The sequence below is a fragment of the Fistularia commersonii genome, chromosome 36, assembly GCF_037954325.1.
Source record: "Fistularia commersonii isolate RoL2024-O1a breed Wild chromosome 36, RoL_Fcom_v1.0, whole genome shotgun sequence".
Lineage (NCBI taxonomy): Eukaryota > Metazoa > Chordata > Actinopteri > Syngnathiformes > Fistulariidae > Fistularia > Fistularia commersonii.
Window position 1 is genome coordinate 3,290,846 of NC_141319.1, and position 27,978 is coordinate 3,318,823.

Genomic DNA, 27,978 nt, shown 5'->3' on the forward strand with positions numbered 1-27,978 from the left:
GTATGCTTTGTGTGCTACTGTTAACATATATTTATACTCGACAATAACTAGATTATGAAACGGATCAACAGATTGAAAATGGAAAATGTCCGATTTCAATAAGATAAATTTGTGACATACAAATCCAGATATTGTGAATTCAAGTTCACACTTGTAATCATAGAGGGACCCAATTATTACAATTCACTTACTGACGTGTAAATCTTGAGTCGTAGGAATACTTTTATGTTGAAGTTTTTTGCCGGAAATCAGAGGGCCGTGTCCAGATGATATTCCCTCCGGCTCGTAGCTGATGTCAACTTTTTTTTCCTCACAAACATGGACTTCAGTTATTCCTTCCCTTTTTTATAAAATCGAATATTAAACGGAACATTGGCGACCGTCAGGCATTGAGACATACATGATAATTCGACATTGAAAATAAATCAGGTCCAAAAACAAGCTATTTGCATCCTGTAATTATTTTTTAGCTTGTGTGTTTTCAATTTTAAATGAAATACAAGCTGACAGCGCAACACTCGGGATGAATAAATACACAGTGATGAGCCAATGACCCTTGACCTGTATAGGCATTTAGAAAATCCTCCAGGGGGAGCCAGGAGCCATTGAAGGGGGCGTGGCCAATGGTAGAGGGCGTGGTTTGTGTGGGAGTGACGTCAGTGGGAGGAGCCAGCAGGCTGACCCTCTGCTGGAGTGCCAGCCGACCCCCAGTTGAGGTGCTTCTGATGGACAGTCCTGTTCTATTTTCAGTCCCTCTGGTTCCCAGGACATCCTGAGGAGGCTGGAATCACCCCCGACCTCTGACCTCTCACCCCGTGACAAGGAGACGGCCGGGACAAAGCTTCTCAGAGTTTGGAAGAGAAGGAGACGAAGAATAAGAGGACCGAGAAGGGGTGCAATAAGGAATTAAGAGGAAACCCCTCTGGAGTAGCAGCAGGTAAAAACAAATTTATTCAGCACACCCAAAAATTTGACCTGCAGCTGATGACCAGCAACCTCCTAATGTCCACATATTAATATATAAATTTTGAGGCACTTGTTGAAAGATTGTCTTTCACCATTTGAAGGAAAGTTAGAAGGACATCTCACGTCAAAGACCATGAAAATCAATGTAAAAAAATAAAATAAAATCTGCATGTTCATGGTTTTCAACAATTTCATAAAAGAAATAGAAAATAAAAAAGTAGAAATAATAAATAAATATAAAAGATATAAAAATAGGGAAGGACCCAGGGGGGGTTCAGTACATATCGCCTTTCTATTCATATTCATCTTTCTTATTTTGTATATTTGTGTCGTCTTTTCAACGTTTCATTTCTTGCTGAACCGTTCACAATGCTGTTGTATCGGCGCGGCGTGGCGGCATCACAGAGGTCAAAGGTCACTTAGCCCAGTCAGTGCCCTGTTAATCTCACCAACCCTCATGAGTAACCAGAGATATCCGAGTCCAGCAGGGCCCCCCTCGTTGCCTCCCAGCCTCCCCCGAATATCCCCGGACATCACCATGTTGCAGGGATGATGTCGGAAATGGTGATTGGATGTTGCAGAGGGGCGTTGCTGGAATGTCGTAGGGATGTTGCTAAGTCAGTAAGTAAGACTCAATGACTTAGTCTTTGGGAAGTTTCTCGGCTTCCTCATCCCGCCGCACGATAAAATTCCAACTCTCGGACCGGATACCGGGAGCTACGTTAAACTGGCGAAATGCGTAACTAAAGTCGGAAATGTGACCCTGACATTCAGCGGTGAGGGCTTCTCTATTTCCAGCTCCGGTGCCTCCGAAGTGCTTTCCATCACCGGCACCGAACAACAACCGCACTTTACAATTCTCAAATGTCAACGCTGCAATACCAGTGGGATTTTTCACAAACAGACGACAGAAGGCCTTGTGTGCGTCGAATATCAAAAAGGAACAAACAAAAATTGACATTGCCTCGGACTAAAAGAGAAATTCATCAAAATATGCAGTTCAGGAAGAAAGTACATAACAACAATGTACTCTGTAACCTTACTTGGTCCAAATAAACTCTGTGACTTTACATCTTTTTAAGTTATCTGATCTTGTTAACTAGCGGTTACAGACAAAATGAAAAAGCTAAATAAGCGCACAACTTTTTTAGTCCAAAAAACACATCTGCACATAACATAGTTATTTATTTTCATATATAGCTGGAAATTGTCTGATCCTTTTTTTGACACAACTTTGTTTGGACTCAACAGACGGGATGCCTGCAAGCCCGGACGCTGTGTAATAAACGTAAATAAATCTCTTGGGGGAAGATATTTGCGGATGATGATTCACCGGGGGTGGGGATCGGACCCGCGACAGCTGCCCTCTCGATACTTGATAGGGCTCGCCTGTCGAGTCGGACCTCCGTTATCGTATTTTGACGACATTCGTCTGCATAAAAGGTCTGGGTCACCTTGAGCTATCATCCTCTGCAGGTCACGAGCGTGAACATCCTGCCGTTCTAACTAGCATTTTGCAAATCCCTGTGATATCACCGTCATACTAAAGTGGTTTATCTTGTATTTTTTGTGAAAACAATAACAACAATAACAACTTGGTGTGTGTCTGTGGGTGACCCCCACAGACACACACCAACCCACCCCCCAATCTATTAATACCATCAAACATTAATGTGTTGCTGCCCCTTGACTGCCAGAATTCTCTCCGGTTGACTCATAGCTCATGTCTGAAGCGACCCCCCCCCCCCCGTCACACACACACACACACACACACATGCACACTCACAGAACACACCACCCAAACAACCCATCTGATGTCATTGTTTCTGACTGACGGATGATTTTATCAACAATCAATATGAGTACTGTCAAGAAAAGAAGTTAACTGAAGATAAGTAGCTGTGTAACTTCTAGCAAATAAAGTGGAAATCTTCAAAAAATTGTACAGAAATTGGGTCACGTGAACAGAAGAAAAAAAAAAAACCTCCCAAAGGAAGTTTATCTTTCTTCTTTTGTGTTTACGTGGGTGCAGATGAGGTCCAGGAACTGCTGCACCTCCAAGCCCCCGGAGGACGGGGACCTCCGGCCGGACGAGGCCGTCCTCCGAGGGGACGAGCCCATCCAGCAGGAGGAGAATGTCCCCCGTCAGGACCTGGACGCGGGCGGAAAAAAGAGACAAGCTCGTCCGCCTCTGAGCAGAAAGGAGCTGCTGCACCTGCTGGGCATCATGGAGGGGGAAGTTCAGGTAAGAGGGGTCAGCCAGGCTTGTAATGTCCTTTTAGGTCCATTGGATACCCTTCCTTGCCCAGATGTTTGAACGAGTAACATGTTCTCGTCATTTTTCAACAAACCTGGAGAGGTGTCTATTTTCGGGTGCAGCGTCAGCGGAGGAATGCGATTTCTCATTTAGATCAGAAAGATGTGGAAATAAAAAACCTGCTTTTATTTAGATTAGGTTTAGATCAGGGGTGTCAAACTCATTTTGGTCCAGGGGCCACATACGGCCTAATTTGATGTCAAGGGAGCCCGACCAGTAAAATCATGGCCTAGAAGTAACACTAAGTCCAAATTTTTCCTTTGTTTTAGTGTAAAGGAGGTAAACAGGTAAATTATAAAAATCTTTATGTGTCATGAACTATTCCTCTAAAAAATACATGACAAATTGATATTAAAAATGAATATTGAAAAAGAATTGATGAAATTACACCCTAAAAATATTGTTGAGTTAAAAGAGAAAATCTTGTCACTGTGGGAAAATTTGCCTCTAGAATTTTTTAGAAAATTGATTGGTAGCATGTATTAGAGGAGGTGTAATGTTTACAAGGCTATTTTGGTTATTAAATCCATCTTTTTAGTTTTGCCGGGGGGTTTTTGCCATTGTTTTTGGAGTTTTTATAGAGATAAGACAAGAAAAGATCATTTCAACGTTGTCACGAGATGGTTTTTTAGCTAAAAAGCATTTTGTTTTTCAAATTTTGAAGCTTTAAATACATTGCAAAGTATCTTTTTCATTTTTTCCTTGCCCCCTTTTTTTTTTGAAACCCACTGTATAAAACCCCCCGGATGCACGTGAGAAAAGACGGGCGGGCCACACTAACACAAAGATTTGATGTAGATGATGTACACATGAAACTCCAGGTCTGGCGAAAGATTTATTGCCACGAGCAGTGTCGGAATTTTTTTCCCTGTATTTACAGTGAAATTCTTACTTTGCCGTCCACGATGCATTTGCATATGTGCTGATAGGAAGAGTGTAAACATTATAAATGATCATAGAAATGAATATGAACAGTGCAGTAGAACAGTGGCAGTGCAAGAATACATTTGATTGCAACTTAGGGTGCAACTCACAAAGTGCAGGTGCAAGGATGAGTGCAATTTAGGTTCGGCAGTGGACTTTACATGTGCGTCGGCATGTGATGCTAAGGGAACTTTCAGCATTCGTCCACCTTTTTCCCCATTGGGTGTTTTTGTTGAGTAGGAGGGTGAACCGTTGTATGTCTCCATACCACATGTGAAGGAAAGTAAATGGTTATATGTTTCTATATGGCGTGTGAATGAGAGGGTGAATCATTGTACGATGGCCCCTCGGCCTTCGAATTTAATTTGTTCTTTGACTCGGCTCATGAACCGAAATAATGAAGGGTAATTCAATGCAAGAAAAGAGGAGAGCGCAATGATGAATGATGTAAACAACGGTGAGTTCGACCCACAACTGCTGCTACGCTACAACGCCGCATGTCAGAAACCCTGTGTGTTTGTTTGTGTGTTCGTTCACCGGGGGCTCATTCGTGAGTCGATTTAAAATTTGTACAAAAACTATGTTCGTGGGCCGATTTGTTCATGATTAGGGGCGTTCACCGGCCAAGGTTCCACTGTGTGTCTCTCGACGGCGTGGGAATGGGAGTCTCTATCTGTGGCCCCGTGCTCGGTCCAGGTCCAGGTCCAGGTCCAGGTCCAGGGTGAGCGCCGCCTCTCGCCCAATGACAGCTTCTCCCCTGTGACTCCGTGAAAAATAATTTCATTCCCGACTGAACTGACGACTGATCAGTCTGACGCAGCGCTTCAAGGACAGGAAAACATCCCAAATCATTTCCTCTTGGACTGAAGGCTCGCGGGTGTGTTCGGAGGGTCGCAGATGTGAAAGAATCCTGATTTCTCTTCAGGCCAGAGATGACATCATCGGCCTGCTGACGTCCCAGAGAAACGGTCAGGAGACCCTGGAGGCCCGCTACGGCTCCGCCGTCCCCCGGAAACCCCTGCAGGCCCTGCAGAGGGACGGCCCCTGTGGACCCCAGGACTCCGTCTACCAGACGCCCATGTGTGAGGTCAGAAACCTCACTCTTCACTTCCTTCAGCTCGCCGCGTGATGAAATACAATCCGAATATCACTGTTCACACATCGTCTTGGCTTTATTGAGCGAGTCGTAGGAAAACGCAGCGTGATGAGGGTTTTGCGATGGAAAAAAAACAAGTATAGCGCAAAGCGTAGCTGCTTAGCATCGCTAGCTTACAACACGACAAAAGAATCTGTGTGTAGAAAGTGAATCTGCCGGCTGACGGCGCCACATCTGGAGGCTGTTTAGAAACATCGGGATTGAATCGACGCGGCAACATAATCTGTTAAATCTGCGTCTGATTTGCCTCTGATTGTTGACAGATGACACTGTTCTCTCTCTGGGAATGTCAAACAGAAATTCTTGAGGGCCTGAAAGGGAAAAAAATATGGAACCCGATCCTAAAATGTTTGATATCCTGAGATGTGATGGATATTAATCCTCCTTTCAGCCAATAAGAATAAGAATAAGAATAAGAATAAGAATAAGAATAAGAATAAGAATAAGAATAAGAACATTCTATTTATCCCGAAGTAAAGTGTTGTGTCAGAGTTACAAGTAAAACATGACAATAATAAATAATAGTAGAAGAAAAAAAAAGGGGGGGGGATAAGAAATACAAATAAACTATAAAGTGTCTAAGTAACAAGTCAACACTATAAAGTGTCTTAAGTCTTAAGTACCAGGTGAAAGATAAGGAGTGCACAAGAGTATGAATAAAATATTTCACATGCAGCTGTTATGAAATGAAATATATACTGTACTTTTGAAATCTTTGATTTCTTTCACGTGTACGAGCTGGATTTAAAATGCACAGCAGTCGGACGCGGTTGACTGAACGACTGTTTGGATTTAAAAGTGAAAATTCTTCTTTTTTCAAAAAAATATACAAACGGCTCCATCCTTAGACACCCACCAATCGCATCTGTAATAAGGCTTCTTCTCATTGGCCCTTCAGCGGTTCACCTCAGCCAATCATCTGCCTCCAACTAACCCTCTCATCAGCATCGTCTTCTCTCACCACCAACTAACTTCATGTCCTCTTTTACTGCATCCAAAAACCTCCTTTTCTGTCTTCCTCTTGACTGATCGTCTCAGCCGCGGGAGGGAGTGAATGTCAACATTAAAAATGACGGTAAAATGACAATCTGATTGAAGTAGAATTAGATGATGGGTTATCGGTTCCACAGCTGGACCGTCTGGAGGAGAAACAGAGGGAGACGTATCGGCGGATGCTGGAGCAGCTGCTGCTGGCGGAGAAATGCCACCGCCGCACCGTCAGTGACTTGGATGACGAGAAGCGTAAACACGCCGACTTCATCAACAAGAGCGACGACTTCACTAACCTGCTGGAGCAGGAGAGGGAGCGGTAGGAAGGAAGGAAGGAGGGCCCGTTATCTTTTGAAGAAGACGCTAAAATCGCTTTTAAAACCAACTCCCTTCCAACGAGGAACTCGAAATTGTCAAATATGATCGTGAATGTTCGATGTCCGCGGGCCGCGGCCGGTTTCTTAAATCTCAGCTTTTTCCGATGTGTCACCTGCTGCATCTCCGCTGTCTCACCGGCGCTCGACACATCTACTGTGGAAAAGAGGACCTCCTCATGTTTATTTGTCAAATTTCACAATAATTAGGTGATACCGTGATTTAGAAGTTACATTCATTCTGCTACCTAGCGCGTAACTCAGGTTGCTTGTCTATCCAATTGGATTTCCCCATTAAAATTAATTCCAATGCTATTAAAACCCCGCTTTTGTTACATTTTCTTTTATTTCAAATGTACTTTTGAATAACAAGTAATGTATACAAAATAATGATACATAATAAAAGAGATCGTAAATAAATAAACTGGTTTTATTAAGTGTATTTATCTCAAAGACTGACAAAGATGGCGGGGACAGCGGAGGAGGTTGGGGACTTAACGTAATTGTGACACAGTGTGTTGCTAAATGAAACTTGCACGCTAAGCTAAGCTAAGCTTTATTGCTAAACTTAATTTAGCGACGGAGCGAATCCTCTTTTTGAAATAATCAAACCATCTTTGACTTCCTTTGAGCGGCTCTTCCGATGCCTCATACGTTGACGTCGTTGCTGTACCGAATCCCCCGTAAATATGCGGTTCCTTCTCTTGGATGATGCTTTTTGTCACGGTATCTCACTAACAACTTCTCAATCTCCTCATGAACGAGTCCACAACACGCACACCTCGCTCGTGTTTTTCCATGATTTCAATTGTAGCAGGTGGCGCATCCGATTTTTTTTTTAAAAACCACTTCACGGACTACAGCGGGCTTGTGGGTGTCAAACGCTCATCCGGCTTGCTCAAAACTCAGATCTCGGTTTATATCAAAAAGCGAAAAAAGCCACCGAGCAACGGCTCTCGTATCAGGAAACTCGTTTGTTGATGAACTTGGAGGTCAAGGTTCCACTATAATAATAATAATGATAATAATAATAATAATAATCCTCTTCTGTTTTGGATCTTCACCACAGCGTCTGTCCACTCTCTGTGCCTTCAGGTTAAAGTCTCTCCTGGAACAGGAGAAGGTCTACCAGGCGCGAAAGGAAAAAGACCACAAAAAGCACACGGAGAAGGTCAGGGAAGAGCTGGTGAAGCTCAAGTCCTTCGCCCTTCTGCTGGTGGACGAGCAGCAGCTTCACGTGGAGCAGATCGACGAGCAGAGCCGAAAGCTCCGGGATCTCGACCTGAAGCTGCGGGAGAAGGAGCAGCAGCTGGCCGCCGTCTCCGCCGCGGCCAAGGAGGACGCGCAGAAGGTCCTGAAGCTGGAGGCGGAGCTCGAGCTGAGAACGGCCAAGTTCTCGCGGGAGCATGAAGAGACGGGCGCCAAGCTCGCCCAGCAGGAATCTCAAAGCAGGCAGCTGCGGTTGAAGATGGCCGGACTTTCACAAAAGATGGAGGAGATGGAGGAGAGCAACAAGGCGCTGAGGAAGTCAGAGGAGGACCTGAAGGAGCTGAGGGAGAAGATCCACAGAGGCGAGTGCGGGAACTCCTCCCTGGTTGCCGAGCTGGAGAACCTGAGGAAGAGAGTCTTGGAGATGGAAGGAAAGGATGAGGAGATCTCTCGCACGGAGGGCCAGTGCAAGGAGTTGGGGAAAAGGCTGAAGCAAGAGAGGAGCCACGGCGCCGAGCTACGGCTGGAGGTGGAGAAACTGCAGAAGAGAATGGAGGATGTGGAGAAACTGGAGTCGGTGTTCAGCCGGAGGGAAACCGAGTGCGGTCATCTCCGAGCCCAGCTGGAGAAAGAGAGGCGAGCTGTGAGCGATCTGTCCGGAGAGTTGGAGAAGTTGAAGACTCGCGTGAGGGACCTGGAGGCTTCGGGGTCCAAGTGCGAAAAGGCGGAGATGGTCCTCAAAGACGACCTGATGAAGCTGAAGTCCCTCACCGGCATCATGATGGACGAGCGGAAGAAAGCGGCGGAGAGGCTCCGACAGGAGGAACAGAAAAGCGACGACTTGCGGCGGAGGTTCAAAGCGGAGGAGAGCAAAGTGACGGAAGTGACCGAGAGGCTGATCGAGGAGAGCAAGAAGCTCCTCAAGTACAAGTCCGAGATGGAGGCCAAAGTGGCGGCTCTCGTGAAAGAGAAGGACGAATTCAAACGTAAACTGGCCAAGGAGGAGGAGCAGTGCAGGGAGGTGAGAACAAAAATGAGCGACATGAAGGTCAGGCTGGAGGAGACCGAAAGGAAGAGGAAAGTCGAGAAGAATCCAGACGAGGACAATAAAGTGGTAGAGTTGACGCAAGAAATCGCTAGACTGAGAGGCCGCTTGGAGAAGCTGGAGGTCGTGGAGGGCGACTTGTTGAAAACGGAGGACGAGTACGACTTGCTGGAGAAGAAGTTCAGGAGGGAGCAGGACAAGGCCAACGCTCTGACCAAGCTCCTGGAGGACATGAAGGGTCAGATCGTCCGCAACAAAGCCATCGAGAAAGGGGAAATGATGAGTCCCGAGGAGGAGCTGAGGATCCGCTGGCGGCAGGAGGAGGCGAGGACCAGGGAGCTGCAGGTGGACGTCCAGGCATTGAAGGAGAAGATCCACGAGCTGATGAACGCGGAGGACCAGCTCACGCAACTGCGGGCCGATTACTCGGTCCTGCAGAGGAGGCTCGTGGAGGAGGAGGAGAACAAGAAGACCGTGAGCGAGCAAGTTGCGAGTCTGACCGGAGAACTGGAGGCCGTCAAGAGGTACAGCCGGGCCCTGCGTCCCGGGACCAGCAGCAGGAGAACCTCCATCACCTCCACGGCCGTGCAGACGGACACGGCGACCGGGGAGCCCGGCGACGAAGACACGGCGGGCTTCATTCGCAAATCCGTCCTAGAGGAGAAGCACCTGATGAACAATCTGAGGCAGCGGGGTCTGAAGACGCCGTCCGTGCTGGAGCGATATCCCCCGGCGTCGGCGGAACTGGCGGCGAGGAGATCCTGGAAGCCGTGGGCGAAAAGCGACGGGGCGATCCCCCCCCCGTTACCGTGCCCCGGCCAGCCGCTGCACATCCGCGTCAAACCCGGACACACGAACAGAACGGCCACCCTGGAGATCAGCAGCCCACGAGCTGAGGACTTCTTCTCCAGCGCCACCATTATTCCAACACTCGGGCTCCACAGGCCGCACATCACCATCGTCCCCCCGACGGACGGCAGACCCGGCAGCGTGCCGGCGGGCCACGGCCGCACCAAATCGCCGGTGACCATCACCACCGTCTCCAGGGCCAGGACTCCAGTGGGCGGCGAGGGCGTTCAGTCGCCTGTGTCCGTCATCACAGTCAGCACGACGCCGGTGGCCGAAGCGTGCGCACCCGCCAAACCCCGTGAAACCATCAAGTCCAGCCCGGAGACGACGGCGGGCTCCGCCCCCAACAGGAAGTACAACAGCAACATCGTCACAACCGATGACAACAAGATCCACATCCACCTGGGGCCGCAGTTCAAAGGGGCCCCAGAGGGCCGCGGCGATTCCGCGGCGAGTCTCCAGCCGCAGGAGGTGGGGACGGTTCTGCGCTCGCCGCGGCACATCTCGACGGGCAAAATGACCAGCAGCTTGACGATCACGCCCGTCAGCTCGGCGGCATCCAGGCCGGCACCGTCGCCGGTGAGAGCGCGGTTATGTCACTATGGCAACTGAACTGGAACAGCGAGTTAATGGTTTTTTGTCTCTCCCGCAGAGTCCAAATGTGCTGCCCCCCCGCGGCTCCGCCACTCGGATACCCGTGTCGCGAGGCTCAAGGCCCGGCGCAAAGGCGTGTCTGGGCGTCTCCGCTGTGGCCAGGCTAGAGTCGCGGGCCGAGAGCCAGCTGATGAAGATCGAGCTGAGGAAGATGACTGTTTGTGGCCCCGCGACCTCCGGAGGGAAGGGCTGAGGGCCGAACATGTTTCCCTAGCAACAACAGTGAGGCTCCGTCCCATCAAATAGATACCTTCAGCAGTTTTCTAGGACGTATTTGATATTTGAAGGTTATCAGATGATGAAGTCATCGGGACGTGTGGCCGGTTCTGATTTTTCCTGCTGGTTTTCTTTCATCTCTGCCACAGTGTGATGTCACCTTAGTTTTTCATTTGCTGAATCAGCAAAGTGACAAAATAAAAGTAAATATATTTTCACCCAACTCTTGCTCTTTTGTGTGTTTGTGTGTGTTGGTCTTTATTAAGGAATCTGTCGTGTCACGTGACTGTAGTGTCTCAGGCTTATTTACGGTACTGTTGTTCTTCAGAGGATTCGGTGTTTCATTAACGAATACGTTTTACACAAAAACGCTGAACTCGCTTTCAGTTCTTAATTCACATCCTGTGCGAATTAAATCATGTAGCTGTAACGTATAATTTTTATTTTTCATTTCGATATTTTCTTTGTGATAAAACGCGCAATGGTTCTCTACCGGAACTGTGCCTCGGTGACCGGAAGTACAATTTCAGATATTTTGTTAGCACTTGAAGGCAGCATCGGTCAACGTTTATTCGTGACGTCAGTGCGCAGCGACTCAGTAGGCGTTGACGTTGTTTGTAAACTTAAGAGGGGCCAGGACTCTTCCTCTTCTCGTCCTTTATCTTTCAAAGGGAATGGCGTAAACAAATATTTAGACATTTATACTAATGTGACTTGTAACATTTTCACGCAGCTTTTCCACAAGTCGCTATCGGTCGACGTTAAAGTCGGTCCGTGTACCGGGACCCGACGTTGCTAGCTTGCTCACGTTGACCGTAACCGTGTAGCATCATGATGGCGTCCACCTACCGTGCCAAAGACGAGGACGGACACATAACGGTAGGCGAACCCGGGGCCGCCAACCTGAGGACCAGGAAGCCTGAAAACACCGCCTTCAAGCAGCAGAGGCTCCCCGCCTGGCAGCCCATCCTCACAGCAGGAACCGCCCTGCCGGCCTTCTTCATCATCGGCCTCCTCTTCATCCCCATCGGCATTGGCTTGTATGTGACGTCGGACAACATCATGGAGATCCAGGTGATTACAGATCAATGTCAACTGGTAGTTATTGATAAATAATCGTAAAAGGTATTGTAGAGACAGGTGACAACGAGACTTCATCTGCCTTTGCTAAAGAAATTCACGGGAAACTATCAAATGTGTGAAAAGTTGGAACATGGTAACACATGTCGATTGATGGCTACTACTGAAAGTGGAAATCCAGTAGTATCGACAAGCATCCAGCTTATTTCTTACTTACCTTTTGACTGCTTCCTTCAGGGGTCGCCACAGTGAATCAGCCTGCCCCATCTACACTGTCCCCTCTCTCATACCAACTAACATCATGCTCATAAATCAGCTATTTGGTCTTCTTCCAAGGCTCTTGTTAGGGAGAAGAGCATCCTTTTACCAATATAATCACTATCCACTATGATTTGACCACCTCGGTCTAGCTTTCTCTGACCCTGTCTTCATAACATGCAACGTGTGCTGTCTCTGATGGACTCATTCCTCATCCTATCCATCCTTGTCACTCCCAAAGAGAACCTCCACATCTTCACCTCTGCTACCTCCATTGCTACCTCTGGACTATTAACGCTAAGTACTCAAGATCCTCCACCTTCTTTATCATCACTCCCTGTTGCCTAACCATTCCAATTGTGTTTGTCCATGAATTCTGTCTTGCTGCACCTAACCCTCATCCCTCTCCTTTCAAGGGTATTCCTCCACTTCTTGAGGTGTTCCTCCAATTGCTCCCTGCTCTCATTGTATGTCAAGGTGTCATCTGCAAAACGCCGTAGTCAATGGGGATTCCTGTCTAACGTTACCTGTTAGCTTGTCCTCACCACTGCAAACAAGAAGGGCTGAGCTGACCCCTAATATAGTCCCACCTCCACCCTGAACTTCTCTGTCACACCTTCAGTACACCTCACCACTGTCTCAGAGCTTGCATACATGTCCTGCACCAGTAAATATCTAAAATGAATGGAGGAGTGCTTGTGACCCAGTGTATGAAGTGTGATGTCCTGTTGTCCTCAGGTGGACTACACAGGTGCAGAGATGTCCAGCCCCTGCTTCAACTGCTCTCAGAGCTTCAGCTGGAACAGCAGCCGTCCCTGCACGTGCTCTGTGCCCTTCTATCTGGACCAGCCCTACGATGTGAGCCCCTGTCTCTCGGCCCTGTTCGGGCCCTTCGGCGCTCTTCTCATCACGATTTTTTCCATCCACAGAGCAACGTCTTCATGTATTATGGCCTCTCCAACTTCTACCAGAACCACCGTCGCTATGTTAAATCCAGAGACGACAGCCAGCTCAATGGAGACCTGAAGTCGCTGAAGGTATGAGACTGATGGACTGATATGAAAATTACTGGATGGAACGTTAGCCAACGAGCATCACTATTCTGACAACTTGGATGTACTGATGGCTGATTGAATTGAAGTTTCTCCCTTGTAGTTATCCCGAGTTACTCTCTAATCCAGTGGTTCTTAACCTTGTTGGAGGTACTGAACCCCACCTGTTTTACATGCGCATTCACCGAACCCTTCTTTATTGGATCGAGGATCGTTTCGTTGATGGGTACAAAGAACAGGCAGAGTAGCCTTTTCATCGAATCTGATTCCCTTCACCTTGAATTCAGCAAGTGCTATGTTCTTGTAGTTCCCATCTCCATGCAGCTGAAGGAAGCCTTCCCTTAGTTTTGCCGGTGCTGGACTAGAATTGCTCATCTTGTCTTTGCAAATCATGCAGTTAGGACATCGATTCCAATCACGTTCCGTCATACATGTGAATCCGTATTGTACGTATTCTTCTTACCGCTTTCTTTTTTGCCCGACATAATTAGTATGAAGGGATTAAAATATTAAGAAAGAAATCACATGACGTACCATCACAACAGTCACAAGTTACTATAACTGAGCGCGCCAAAATCCCTGCACGGATAGGCCACGCTATGTTGCGTGATCACCTGCAGCCAGTGATGTCATCACCAATGTGTGTCTTGACCTCCGCCGAACCCCTGAGACTGACTCACCGAACCCCTGGGGTTCGATTGAACCCAGGTTAAGAACCACTGCTCTAATGCTTATATGGTTTTAGCGTTCAGTCAAAAGAAGTTGAGCTGGTACAAATGGTTTAGTGCTTTTTTTTTTTCTGTTGCCTTTGTGATTCCAAACCAATGTGAGAGCTAAGCAGAAAACAACATTAAACAGATTAGCTTAGCACCCTTACCTAGATAATATTACCCTACCATATTGGTGTATTAAAAAGAAAACAAATTATTAAATAATTTTAAATATACACTTGAAATATCCATACCAGGTTCCCACTTTCAACTGAGGTGTTTGATTTCATTTTTTTAATGCTAAATTTTAAGTTTAAGAGAATCATTTTCTGTTTGTTTTTGTTTGTTTTTTTAGCGCCATGTAAACTTTCAGAACTTTTCAGGTGATTGAGGTCAAATGTAATCTAAATGCAGACAAAAGGTCAGGTTCATCGTGTTTTACCCCTGTACATTTCTTTTAGAGACACAGCACAGGCATTCAGTGTTTCCCACTACAAGCACTTCCTCCCTGATGTCAAAACTCTGTTTTTGTAACCCTTGTCACCTGGTACCTGACCTTGGACTTCTGACTTGGGACAAAGACTAAACTGTTTTCTGCTGGTGAGCCAGTTAGCTGGTTATTGGTGTCATTGCTGGCCTATGATTGGTCCTTTCCTCCCCAGAAACCCAGTAAGGAGTGCGAGCCATATGCAACACGTGACAACAAGCCGGTCGCCCCGTGCGGTGCCATCGCCAACAGCATGTTCAATGGTGAAGCGTCTTTCTTGTGAACGCTGACAGTATGTTGACAAGGTTTTATTGGGGATGATGTAAATATGTTTCTGTCCGTTAGACACGTTGGAGCTGTTCTACAATGACCCCAACGGCACAAGGGTCCAGATCCCGCTGTCGTCTACAGGCATTGCCTGGTGGACCGACAAGCACGTAAAGTTCAGGAACCCCGGGGGAAACAGTCCCAACCTGAGCGCTGCCTTCCAAGGTATAACTTCCTGCTGCTGATGTGTTTTTACTCCAGGTTACAACCAGGAACCAGAATCCCCGGCTCCTCCTCCTTACTGACCTTATGTACTAAAGGTTTCCATATACTCACCCTGAACTTTTTGTTGTCGTGTGAATACACGACTCAACACAAACACACAGCTCAGCTTGTTTGGAAAGTTCTAACGATAAAGTTCACTGTAATAAACTTTAAATTGTCGCCTCTCACTGTCAATGAGTTTATCACTGAAACCTTTGTTTTTTAATGTAAAATCGAGTTACACATCTAAGCTGTACCGTTCCCTAAACATTTAATTTGTCAGTTGTTTATAAACTGTGAATATTTCAATTTTTTTAAAAGGTTCATGCGCAACAGATGTGTTTTTTAGGGGGAGGAAGTACCCGTTGGTATGTTAACCTGACTGAAGCCGCTCTGATCATCCTCTCTGCCTCTGTCATGCAGGCACGATTCCACCGATGAACTGGCGCCGCGCCGTCTATGAGCTGGACTCTGACCCTGAAAACAACGGCTTCGTCAACGAGGACTTCATTGTATGGATGCGAACCGCCGCCCTACCGACCTTCAGGAAGCTCTACCGCATCATCCACAAGAAGAGCAGCCTGGTGCCCACGCTACCGCCTGGGAACTACAGCCTGGAGGTCATCTACAGTATCCTTCAAACCTGGCTGAAGGAATAGAACCCACAATGGGATGCAGATCGCATGATCCTCAGCAGAATTACCTAAAACATTGTGCAAAAGAAATAACAACCTGAAAATGAGTTATTGTTTTGATTATCAATTTCTAATCATCAGTTCTCCCCAGGAACCAATTGCCTTTGGCTTGATGAATAATAATAAGTGTGTCCAAACAGGGTTTTCGTGTTAAAGCCTTTCATGTTAAAGAGTAAAAGGATTTCTTTCTTGTTTATAAAAAAAATCTAATATCATCTCAAAAACTCGTGTTGAGAAAGTTTCAAGATGTCATTATGTCAAACATTATTTGTAAATCTCTTTTGAAGCAGGCTCAGATGGAAAGGTCTGAACAAATGTGAAATTAGTTTACAAGCAGGAGGTCCTTGACTTAAGAAAGAGCTCCGTTCCCATGGCGCGACGTAATGTGATTTTCTATGCCAGAACAACACAAAAAAACAACACAAATTTAAATGAATATAGGACCGTTGAATGTAAACCAACCCCTCTCCCTTGTTTAGCCTTGAGTGACATTGTACTGAATTCGTCGGCTCCGCTCACCAAGTAGTTCCTGTGCAAAATTTGTTTTTAACATCGCAAACGCTGTACGTAAAACCATGAAAAACCACAGATCAAGGACATCATATACCAAGAACTTCCTGTATAGTAAATACACATTAGTATAAAGCAGAAAGTATAGACCAAAATGGTCCAAGAGGCCCAGAATAGTGAAAAATTCAAAACTAAAGCTTCATTTTTTTTACTGATGATAGATAATGTTAACTGTGTAAAAGGGAACTATCTTCACATTGCCAAATGTTGTCAAAGTCTGTTACCATTAACCCTCATATTATGTTAAGGGTCAATTTGACCCATTGGGTCAATGGGTGAAATGGGTCAAATTGACCCTTAACATAATATGAGGGTTAAGTGAGTCTGTTGGGACCAATGATGTCACACACGTTGTTACCACCTTGATGGCCTCTGCCAGACTATCCAGTACGCAGCTTCGAGGGCAGGAAGCGGATGATCCTCAGCACCGTCTCCTGGATGGGCGGCAAGAACCCCTTCTTGGGCCTCGCCTACATCACCGTGGGCTCCGTCTGCTTCCTGTTGGGCGTCGTGCTGCTCCTCATCCACCTCAAGTACGGCAACCACAGCACCAGCAACAACATCGCCCACTGAGCCTGAAAGAGCAGCAGGCCGGTTGTCTGCCGAACTGTGAAAATTGATAACATTCGCAGCCTCCTGTTGTACAGACTTTTATCCTTCGTCATTTCACAGAAGTCACATGACCGAGTGTCGAGGGCCATTTGTGTTATTAATAACCGCCACGCTGTCTGACAGTAACTTCGCCTTGAAAAGTTTGAACTCTTTCACCTCGAGGGTGTAAAACCAACTTTATCTTCCTAATGCCCGCACAGGGTTTTAGAACAAAAATGCCAAAATCAATAAGTTCTCGTCACTCAATGGAGGATAATTGAGGTGGTCCTCTAGGTTTCCACTGTGCCAAGGTTTTGATTCCATGACCTCTGACCTCTTGGGATAATACAGTATCTAATACTATCTATGCAAACGACACTTTTAGGTCAGGACTAAAATAAGTATTGAAATGTAATCTGAATTTGTGATAATGATCATAACATGTTGAAACTCCATGTTGGACGACTTCCTGTCACCCAATCGGTCCTCTGTTTTTCCACTGTTGTCAATGTGCCAAAAAGAGCCCGAGGCAGCTGTTTGAACGTTGTTTTCAAATGATGGCAAGTAAGAACGTCAGTGTTTGCTAAGAAATCCAACCAGCATCCTGATAAATGTCCAACATGAAGCAGCTCCTTACAGGGACTTTTATTAAATGCCTCATATTTTATATTTCATGTTCAGATTGCAGGATTTTCTCCTACTATTTTGTCCTCGTGCCAGAAAATCACATGAAAGTGTACCTTCATGCAGATATGGTAGAGAAATCAACTGCAGCATGACATATCTGTAGAGTTTTGTGATTTTAATAAAGCCTTTTGTTGTTCCAACATCACACCTCACTGGTCGAACTGGTTCGAGCTCACTGGATGCCGTGTTGTAACTGCTTGAAAACAATAAATGTATCAAGTTTCTGATCTTTGTCACTGCAAAGATTCTGTAGTTTCAAATCTGGATTGTTCACAAATGAAGTGAGAGATGGTTGACCAGATGACTTGTTGAAATTGAAATCAGTTTTCTGAACTATGGCGTCTGGTAGTTGGTGTCTTCCGACTGTGCCTTCGTTGATCCTCTCCGGATTTCTTTCCCCCGACAAACTAAAAACCAGTCAGTCATCCAGGATGAACCCTGGCAAGGTGGGATTGGCTCCATCAACCCCTGCATCCCCCTGTCAGAAGATGACATCAAGAGTGTTTGTCTATTTAATATCCGCACTACCATTGTTAGCCTTTTAAGCACATTGTTTATTTTCTAAATTTGATCCCTTCACATTGAGTTTTTAAGTCATAGAAAAGACCAATACTTGAGAATGAGCGTGGCACAGTGGCGAGCACTTCCCTGGCTGGATTCCCACCGAGGGCCTTTCTGTGTGGAGTTCGCATCTTCTCCCCGTGTCTGTTTTGGTTTCCTCCAGGTTCTCTGGTTTTCTCCCAAAATCTAAAATCATACAGAAGGTTAATTGGAAACCCCAAATCACCCAAATGTGTGACTGAGAGAGTGAACGGTAGTTTGCCTCTGTGAGCGGCCCTGTGATATCCTGGCTGCCGATCCAGGGTTCAACCCGACTCCAAAACCAGTCATTCCTGGGATAAGGATAAGCAGTAGTTTATAAATAAATGAATGAATGAATAAAAGTCAAAAGAAGCGTCGTGTTGAGTTGAGGGATGTAAAAGGAGTTCTACCTCCATCCCGAAGGGGCAGCGCAGCGCACACAGTGACTCGACGCACCCTTCGATTCTCCTCAGAAGAAGAAACCATCCGGTCTAGTAGTTTGACGGTGCCCTTGCAAGAGGAGGAAGACCGTTACCATGAACAGACACATATTTGTGAGTTTTCACCACCCCTTTTAAAGCGACGTTCTGCCGTGTGAAGTTGAACCTTCACTCGAGTGTCCGGTCCCAGGCTTATACGTTCGCAAAACGATGCTAGGCTACGTTTAGCCACAAGTTACCTTAAGCTAGGGGTCATGGTTTAGCACGGTTTAGCCTAGCTTCGGTTAGCATATTTGCGCTTCCGTCGGATCTTGTTTCCGGCGTTATATCGGCCACTCTAATGTAATGTTTAAACACTATTTGCCTCATTTTAAATATATAAGCTTCTAAATAAATGCCTTCCCGCCCCCTTCACCGAACGTTAACCCCCGGTGTTTCCCGGTCCTTGTCGTTTGTAGGCGCTCCAGCAGTTGGCGCGGCGAACCTTGACGACCTCCGCTCGTCGGCAGGTTGAGAACCAGGTGCCCAAGAACCAGAAACTATTTCAGGTAAGAATGTTGTCACGACCGTTGAACTTGTGATTCTACTAAACACTTCCTTATTTTAGATGTTTCCTGGAAAGATGACTCATTCATTTTCACACTTTTACGGTTCAGGACGGTTTTTACTGATCCCATAGGACCATCTACTTCTGATTCCCGAGTCGCAATTGTCTACTTTTAAAGAAAGTAAACTGAATAGAACAGTAAAAAGGTCTCTGTGATCTTTGGTATGCCCTTATGATTTGCCTCAATTAGGATGGAATTGGGTGAATGTGGTGAAGAAAGAGGAAAGAATGAAATCTGCCCCCACCCATATAATAACAAAACGAAACTAAAAGCCATTTCCTCATGCATCTGTGGTGACCTTTGACCCCTGGGAGTGTCCACACTCCCTATATCACACTTGGGCATTTTATGGCCAGTGGACAAGATCTGGCCCGTTTTTCTTTTTTATTCGGCCCTCCGAGCTATTTTCTTTGAATATTTTTTCAGTCAAAATTGAATTTAGAAACTCTTTATTTTTCCCTTTTCTTTAATTTTGTATGGATGATTACAAAGAAAATAATGTCGGTACATTTCTATGATCATTCCTGATTTTAAAGTTGAAGTAAAATACCCCCAAAATTAAATATGTCAATTGCTATTTTCATTTTGTTTAATTTACATGATGCCTGGTTGGCCTGCGCTTAAAAATGAAATGAGAAATGTGGCCCGCCAGTGAAAATAATTGCCCACCCCTGCCTGCCTTAGACTGTATGCCGTTTATTGATTCGACCTTATCACAGTTAAAGATTGATTAGTATAAAAACCACATTTTAATTAGAAAATGTTTTCTTACATATGTTTTATCAATCACCTTGCCATTTTCATAGAACTCCCTGTCTGTTTTAAAAAAATTTTGCTGATGTTTATGTAACCTGACATGAATGTAATGAGTGTTGTCTCCGTCTCCCAGGAGGACAATGGGATCCCCGTCCATCTGAAATGCGGCACTGTGGATGCTCTGCTATATAGAGCCACCATGGCACTTACAGTCCTTGGTAAGAAATCACAATCTCCCCGCAACATGTTGTGGCAGCAGGTCGTTGCTGTAGTAACACACAGTCGGGAGAACATGACGGTTAAAAAAGAAAAAACATATTCAGTCTAGTTCATGAAGAAGCAACGTTTCTGTTTTGAAGACACAACGGTGGTTCTGGCAAATGAAAAAGTTGCCACATTAAAAGCTGGATAATGTAACATTGTGTGTCATCACCGCCACAAAATTCGTCAGGGGTGCGCTCGTGACTCGCTGGCCTCTTGCCGTCAACATTCATCCGGGAGTAGCTGCAAATGAAACCGGGCGGGTCATGTTTTCACACCCTCCTTTTTTTAGTATTTCAATCTTCCCAACAACCAGCAGAAGAAGTCACCTCTCTGTTTCACCTCTCTTGAGGTCAGGGGTTCAGCCATGTGTGTAAATGGCGACATCTATTGGTAGAAGCCGGTGTAACGGTTGCTTCTGCGTCCCCCGACCTGGTTGGAAAGTCTTCACCGGCCAATTCCATTTTCCACAAGTCTCAACTTTTAAATCCCCGCCATATCATGGCATTTATCCATGCTTCTAAACACCATCCTCTGGATCATCTGTTTACATGCCGGCGGAGATTAATATTCGCTAATAGTCCTGTTTCCATACGGCGGACGTTCTTCACTGTGACAGGGTGGTTTTCCCACTTAATTTTTAAGGATCCTCACATATTTTCCCCTGCTATTCACACTGATGTTGCTACTGCACGGTTTGATCTCTGTTTATCCAACTGGAAGGACTGAGACGACGCAGCGACGGAAATGTTTAAACACAATGCGGAGGCGGCCATCTTGTTTGGTCTCGCAGTAATGCACTCCCGGGAAGCAGCTCACAGACGCCACTTGACAAAAATTCAACAAGACTTTCAAAAGCAAAACAAACCACAGAGGATTTTCGCAAACAAATTTGAAGCGGGAGAAGTGAAACGGTTTCTTGGGTGATGTTATTGGGAATAATTCCACCATTGGTCAAGGGAATAAAGGACAATGGTAGTGGTTAAAAACCACTAATCCTCACTGGTGCCTGTCATTTCTTAAGCCCCCTCCCGACAAGCATTTCTTATATTAATCCCAAATTTTGTGTAAATATGGAAGTATTACTGTAAGATCACCCAAATACATCGGTGTTTTGCATTATGGAAAATCCCGAGGTCCATGAACGCCTCCTCTAATAACCCCTTTATCCATCGACGGAGACACTTTCCTTTTTTTTTTTTCTGACAGATGGATGAAAGTTTAACTTTTGAGCTGCTGCTGAACCCAACCCTTAAGCCATGTTCTTTAGAACCGAAATAACTTTAGCGTCGAGCCACAAACGCAGTTTTAAACGTGCCGAGTTGATTTACCCTCTCGTCCTGGTGTGTGTGTGTGTGTGTGTGTGTGTGTGTGTGTGTGTGTGTGTGTGTGTGTGTGTGTGTGTGTGTGTGTGTGTGTGTGTGTGTGTGTGTGTGTGTGTGTGTGTGTGTGTGTGTGTGTGTGTGTGTGTGTGTGTGTGTGTGTGTGTGTGTGTGTGTGTGTGTGTGTACAAACACACGTCCTGCAACGTGTCTCTTCCAAGGACGCGGACCGATGACACGATAAGTCTTCTCGTTCTCATAACATCCGACAGGAGTGAAACTTAATTTAATTCAGAACATGAGATCTGCTGACTGACAGAAACTGGCCTGGTGTGTGTGTGTGTGTGTGTGTGTGTGTGTGTGTGTGTGTGTGTTCGTGTGTGTGTTCGTCTCCAGGTGCGGGGTACGTGGTGTACGAGCTGGTGAAGGCCGCCTTCCCTCAGAAGAAAGTGTAACTACAGACGTTCCCTCCTGTTTCTCTCTCTGTACAGACATGGCGTTTGTTTCTTCTTCATGGGATCAATATTTATTTCTCCTGAGAAACAATAAAAAGCAATCTGTCCGATCAGTCAAACAATCGAACCCGCCGTTGTCGCCTTCATTTACCGAATCCCGGCGGTCCCAAACGACCTGCACAATCTCGTTCGGATCCGCATTACATTTAGGTTTGTTTGCTCAACGGGCCTAAGAATCTCCTCCCGCCTCCTCGCTCAGGGTCACGTCTCTGACCTCCAGGATGCAGGTCGTCCCGCGGGGGAACGAAAGCTCACGCAGAATTCTCCCGACGTTCTGTTGTAGGACTTTTCCTTAGGTGTCAGATGTTTCCCCGGTGCTTCGCTGAAATGTGGAATCTCTCAACACTTCCTGAGGTCTCGGGGATCCCTCTCCGTTGAGTCATCTCTGCAACCGCCCGGCGATTTTCCTTCTCCAGTTTCAGAGAGATTTTAAATCGTTTCTACTCACGGATTTGTTTTTGCTGAATGTTCTCTTATTAAATTGAACAAAGTCTGATCTGCTCGTCTGCGCCGCTGATCGCGTGAGCCAGGAAAGGGTCAGAGCTGGTGGCAGCACGGATGAAGATGCTGAGTAGGATGGTAGGATCAGGAAGGAGTCCATCAGAGGGACAGTTAGATGTTTTGGAGATAAAGTAGGACTGAGATATTTTGGACACGGACTGGTGAAGGTCTGCGTAGAAGGACTCGGAATCCGGACATGTAGATGAAGACCAGAGAGAAGATTGACGGACGGAGAGGAAGGAGGATGTGAAGTCAGGCGGTATGGGAGAAGACAATGCAGAGCGGAAGGTTAGATGGTTGGCTGTGGTGACCCCTTATGGGAGCAGAAGGAGAAATGTGAAGAATTGGAAAAGATCCCGCCAAAAATATGCCTCAAATATCAAACAGGAATTTTTGTGTGTATGTTTCTGTATTTTTAAGAACAGGCGGCAAATTGCGCTTCAGGACGCACCCGTAGCTTCTGGCCGTTAGAGGGCGACATCTATCTAATCGATTCATGTGAAATCGATCAAACTCATAAACTCCCTGGAGACAGTTTTTTTTTTTTGTGGGGGTTTAGTTTAGCCAAAAAGATATTTATCATGATTTTTTTTTGTTTAATTGCATGTTATAAAAATAATATTATTAGTTTTTTTTCTCCTCACAACACCTGAACGTCCCGTGTCCCACCTGCAATTCCGTCTGTGGCCACTAGAGGGCGGCACCCGCCGGTCCGGGGCTCCAGCAGCCCGGGGCCAAAATTGAGATTTAACCCTGAAAAACCCGCAATCCTAGGTCTAAACGCAAGAACATGAGGCTGGTGAAGACCCGATGAAGATGACGCGGATTAAAAAATGATTGTGATTGGCACGACGACTGGTGATTGGGAAGTTGATTGTAATGATGGAGATGATGGTGGTGACGCAGACGAATATCGATGATGTGATGATGCGGCTATGGATTATGATGAAAGATGCCGACGAAGATGCCAGCGATGTCCATGATGGCAAACGGTCTCCACTTTTGGAGGGTCTACATTGTGCGTTCACACACACACGGAGCGACTCTGGGATCGGTGTCTTGCTCGAGGACACTTCTGCACACTGACAAGAAGGTCCGGGAGTCGAACCGCCAACCTTCTGATTTCAGTGACCAAGCAAGCCGCAGACGCCCCACAAATGTACAGAAAATGATGAGGATGAAGATGTCGATAAGGATGATGAAGATGAGGAACTGTTCATAAAGTGCTGTTTTTTTTTTCTTTAATATATTTTGTCCCTTTTTTTTCTCGTTTCTTTTGTCGACCAATCATTTTCCCAAGTCAACCGGAAGTTCGCTTGAAGAGAAAAAAAAAAAAAATCAAACTTTCAAAAAAAGTAGTCAAAGTTCATATTTGGGGGGTGGGGGGTGAATCTCAACACCCCCCCCCAGCAGGTTCTCGTTCCTCTCCAGCGAGAAGCTCCGAGGTTGACGAGAATTTTCCTCTGATTCATCCAGTCGAGAGTTTTTCATCCTCCGAGAAGCTGCAACAGAAGCTCCATCAGCGCGAAGGAATGCGCAAACTATGTAAGAGTTTCCGTGTGTGTGTGTGCGTGTGTGTGTGTGTCTGCCTCCACCCCCACCCCCCCGTTAAGAAGCGGATCGCGTGGAGACTCTTCCCACTTGGAAGGAGGCTGGCGGACCGTGAGGCTGCGAGACTTCCCGGACTCTCCCGGTCGTGACAGAGACCGACTCCCGCAAACCGGCGACTCCAAGAACCGAGCGAAGAGACCCGGTAGGTCAGTCCCGCATCCCACCCTTTCTTCCTCTCTCTCTCTTTCCCTCTCCTGCCATCCCGGTGCAGGGCATCCCCCCCTCCGCGCTTCGCAGCCGTGGCTGTTTCCTCCGCCGCGCTGCGTAATTACGCGCGGCTCCTGGATGCGCCGGAGCCCGGGGGACCCCGGTCCGACCCGTTTTCTTTTTCCCATTAAAAAAAAAAAAAAAAAAAAAAAAAAAGTGAATAAATCAAGCAACAAAAAAAAAGAAAGAAACTCGAATTTGATTTAAAAAAAAAAAATTACATTTTTTTTTTTTTGAAAAGAATTCGTGTATGTGACGTCACCTGTCCGCACGAATGACTTTTTCGTGCAATCCGGATGTTTCGCTTGAAACCAAAAGTCACCCCCAGCTCGGCCGTCCCCGTGAAAAGTGGAATCCGTAAGCGGGGCCAGACTCGGGGAGGCCCCCGAGGCCCCTGAGGCTCTCGCGGTAGGGTCTGACTCTCCTCAATCCGGCAGAACCGCCGAGGAAGAGGAGCTGCGAAGATGAGGAGCGCGTGGTTGGCGGCGGCCCTGCTGGCGCTGCTGACGTCCTCCTGCGGGGCCCAGAGCGAAGGTAAGGTCCCCCCTCCTGCCGCCACCCTCTCTCCTCTCCACCTTCACCTTTCACCTCTGACCTTTGACCTCTCTGCCGCACGCGTGGCTGCACGCTAGTCGAATAAAAACCTCCAGAAAAAGAAAAAACGGTGTGCGCTGATTCATTCAATCGATTTCCAATAAACGGCAAATTCAAAGTCGCCGACCTGAATTTGACCTCGAGCCAAAGTCGAGTCTCCAATTGGGACTTTTCTTCTGAAGGACGATAGATCTTTCAGTCGTCTGCACTCTAAGATGTTCAGATAAGGAGGTCGTTTCGGTCAAATGTCGCCTTCAGGTAAACGTAATTAACTGTGTAACTCCTGTGATATTATTACACGCTCATGACTGAAAGTTAATGTGTTTCATATGTTAAAATATAGAAAATGTTTTTTTTCCTCCAGAACCTGCAGGTTTACCTTTTCCGGTCCGCAGCGAACGGTCTCCCGAACCGACCGAAATCATGTGTTTTCGATAAAATCGGGTTTCAGCATCCCCCCCCCCCCCCTCCCTCGGCCGCGCGGTACCGGCGTCCTCCCACCGGGAGGCGCCCTGTTGTCAAACTCTCCCCCTGTCACCCAAAACTTCGAACTTCTATTTCTCCGGTTTCACCGGCGTGCGGCCAACCAACCCCCCCCCCCCACCCGCATCCCCCCTCCGCACCCGGGGGGAACGGAAAGAAGCAATATGAGTCTCACATGATTTTCCAGACTTTCAGAGGAGGCAATTTTCTGCGTTCCTTTGGATGTTTCACAATAAGAGAGCAGCCTCCTGCTGCGACCTTTGACCTTCTTTAAGCCCCCCCCCCCCCCCCCCCCCCCCCCACACACACACACACACACACACACACACACCCTCTGTGGGGTCACGGTGATTTAAGTGTCTCGTATATTTTCCGGGAGTCGGATGTTTGACGTGTCGGGCCCGAGGTAAGCGAAGGGTGAGACGGCCCTGATCGGAGATGGAATTTCAAAATAAAAGCCGGAGAGGGAAAATTCCACACAACATTCACAAACACACACACACACACACACACACATGCACACACACACACATGCACACACATGTCCACAGATGATGATTTGCTAGTAAATAACGAACACCTTTCACGAATTGAACCCAATACGTTCGATCGGACGATTTCGTCGGATGTCGTCCTTTTCGGCGCCGTAGGGATTTCGCTTTAGTCGAATTTCATTGGCGAGTTGGGCGAAGGTGTGTCGCGGCAGCACGGAAATGGACACGGCGCCCCCTCCCCCCCGCTGGCCCCCCCCACACACCGCCATAAAAGGTTGGTGGCTCCTCTCGATTGGCGACCTGTAGCCTTCCGGTCAAGTCGAGGCCAGGCCGAGCGCCTGCGTCGCGGCTTCACGACATATTTTTCAATGATATTCTTCACAGACTCACAAGCGGTTGGAGGTTCCCGTCGTCTCAGCTAGTTTATTTATTTATTTTTTTACACCAAATGACGCACGTGAAACGTCCAAAACGCTAAAAATTCAGTCTTGAGCTTAGAAGGCCGAGTCGTCGTTTCTATAAGGTTAAGTTAAACTGATACACCGATGTAGATATTTTGATCCGCGATGAACCCGATGTAATGCTAATTCGTCGATTAATCGATCGATCGTTTGATATTGCTTTTTAATAACCGTGAGAAGAAGACATTTGTAAGTGTATTTCCTTGTAGCTTCTTCGTAGTTAGCGTCCGTCAGGCTGTTTGCTAGTTAGCCCGCCCGTCTTTAACCAGATTAGACCTGAAACCTGTAGCCAGCCAGTCTTTGCGTCTCACAACCCCAACCTGAAGAATATCGCTGCAAAATATTCCGGTGGTCTCTTGAGTACATGGACACTTCTGGACGCTTCCCCGTCCAAGTTGTCGTCGACAACTTGTCATGTACGCGTGCATGATGGTCCCGCTGGAGACCCCTTCACCCCCTCCTCCCGTTTGTGTTGCTCACGTCCCCAAACATCCCCTGGAGGGGATTTTTTTTAATTTTATATTTTCGGTCATCGCTCCGATGAATGGTTTGCGGACGTGAGCAGAGAAAAGACGTACACGTGTCTCCGGCGACAACGTGTATCTTTTACCAGGTTTGCAATGGAGACGACGAACCCGATCGGTCTGATCTTTATCCATTGTATAATCAGTCATATCAGGATGGTGAATTTGTGTGTGTGTGTGTGTGTGTGAAAGTGTGTGTGTGTGTGTGTGTGTGTGTGTGTGAAAGTGTGTGTCCGTGTTTGTCTGCAGGGCGGGAATGTCTTGTTACTCAGATGGTAACATCAGCGGAGAAATTGATTTGATTCACAAAAACAATGGATTTAGCTTGTAGCATTTAGCATCTAGTTTCACTCTCATCAATCATTTTTTTTTAAAAATATTTTTTAATTTAACCTCCTTTTAAACAGGAAATTGATTTTTCCCTGAGCTTCTTCAGCCAGTCAAAACATGACCCGCTTCAGTCAGACTTTATTAAAAACCATAAACATGAAACGGCAATCCTTTTTTTAAAATTTTTAATATCATTTGAACCGAATCTCCGAGTCCCTCGTGAATCGTTAAGATTTCTAAATTCGTAAGAATCGATTGATCGTCGTTTCTTCGTAGCTCTCAGCCAGTATTTTGCGGTTATTGATTTTTTTTTTTTTTTTTTGCGGGTTGTCGGTACGAGTCCCCGGCTGAGGACGATATTCCCGCCCCTGCGCGGTCGCCGTGTGTCGCGAAAACATTATCATCATCATACCCCCCCCCCCCCCTCGGCCGCCCGTCTAACGCTTTCTATCTCCGCAGTCGAGGCTCCGTCAGATCTGAAGTTTAAGATCTTGAACGAGCGCTCGGTGCAAATGTCGTGGCGACGCCCGGCGTCCAGGATCGAGGGCTTCAGGATCCTGGTGACCTCAGACGCAGGTGGGTGATCGTTAAGCGGCGAGTCGAGTCCTGCTACATAATGAGCCCCATAAAGCTGGCGACACGCCCCGCGATTATGCGGAGCGCCTTCGCAGACACATGTTTGCCCCCCGGAGGTCGACCATTAGGGGGGGAAAAGGAAAAGTGTTGCAGGTGGAGGGGTGGGGCGGAGCGGGGGAGGGAGGGGTCGCCGTTACACGGTTACATATGAAACACGGTGACCTCTGACCTCCGGGGGCCTTCGCCCTCACGACGCCCTTCTCGGGGGCTTCATAAATAACACGGATACATAAACTTTTGTATTTCGCAGACGTGATAATAAACGACCCTTGAGTTTATAAGGCTCGCTCAT

The 27,978-nt window shown here is 46.7% G+C and overlaps 4 protein-coding genes across 8 annotated transcripts in view; all 4 read left to right on the forward strand.

Annotated features, from left to right (window-relative positions):
• Window positions 1–708: 708 nt before the first annotated feature.
• On the forward strand, window positions 709–10,923 carry LOC147213374 (filamin-A-interacting protein 1-like). Its single transcript, XM_086143038.1, has 6 exons — window positions 709–937; window positions 2,999–3,211; window positions 5,133–5,294; window positions 6,494–6,672; window positions 7,823–10,409; window positions 10,483–10,923. Exons 2-6 carry the CDS (start codon window positions 2,999–3,001, stop codon window positions 10,675–10,677), a joined length of 3,336 nt encoding a protein of 1,111 aa, XP_085999164.1. The 5' UTR covers window positions 709–937; the 3' UTR covers window positions 10,678–10,923.
• A 369-nt stretch (window positions 10,924–11,292) lies between these two features.
• LOC147213375 (cell cycle control protein 50A-like) lies at window positions 11,293–17,503 on the forward strand. Its single transcript, XM_086143153.1, has 7 exons — window positions 11,293–11,774; window positions 12,777–12,896; window positions 12,968–13,075; window positions 14,463–14,550; window positions 14,633–14,779; window positions 15,242–15,448; window positions 16,463–17,503. The coding sequence occupies exons 1-7, from the start codon at window positions 11,532–11,534 to the stop codon at window positions 16,654–16,656; spliced, it is 1,107 nt and encodes a 368-aa protein (XP_085999279.1). The 5' UTR covers window positions 11,293–11,531; the 3' UTR covers window positions 16,657–17,503.
• Window positions 17,504–18,384: 881 nt separating this feature from the next.
• Window positions 18,385–21,907, forward strand: cox7a2a (cytochrome c oxidase subunit 7A2a). Its single transcript, XM_086143082.1, has 4 exons — window positions 18,385–18,497; window positions 18,842–18,931; window positions 19,881–19,965; window positions 21,727–21,907. Exons 1-4 carry the CDS (start codon window positions 18,480–18,482, stop codon window positions 21,783–21,785), a joined length of 252 nt encoding a protein of 83 aa, XP_085999208.1. The 5' UTR covers window positions 18,385–18,479; the 3' UTR covers window positions 21,786–21,907.
• A 2,090-nt stretch (window positions 21,908–23,997) lies between these two features.
• The window catches only part of col12a1b (collagen, type XII, alpha 1b), a 77,147-nt gene continuing 73,166 nt past the window's right edge, over window positions 23,998–27,978 (forward strand). For 3 of the 5 annotated variants that reach the window (XM_086143013.1, XM_086143009.1, XM_086143012.1), the window contains exons 1-2: window positions 24,000–24,698; window positions 27,510–27,626. In XM_086143013.1, coding sequence (XP_085999139.1) covers window positions 24,629–24,698; window positions 27,510–27,626 — 187 coding nt within the window. In that variant the 5' untranslated portion in view covers window positions 24,000–24,628. Of the gene's footprint in view, window positions 24,699–27,509; window positions 27,627–27,978 lie in introns of all 5 variants that reach the window. The other 2 variants (XM_086143010.1, XM_086143011.1) reach the window with 2 other exon arrangements.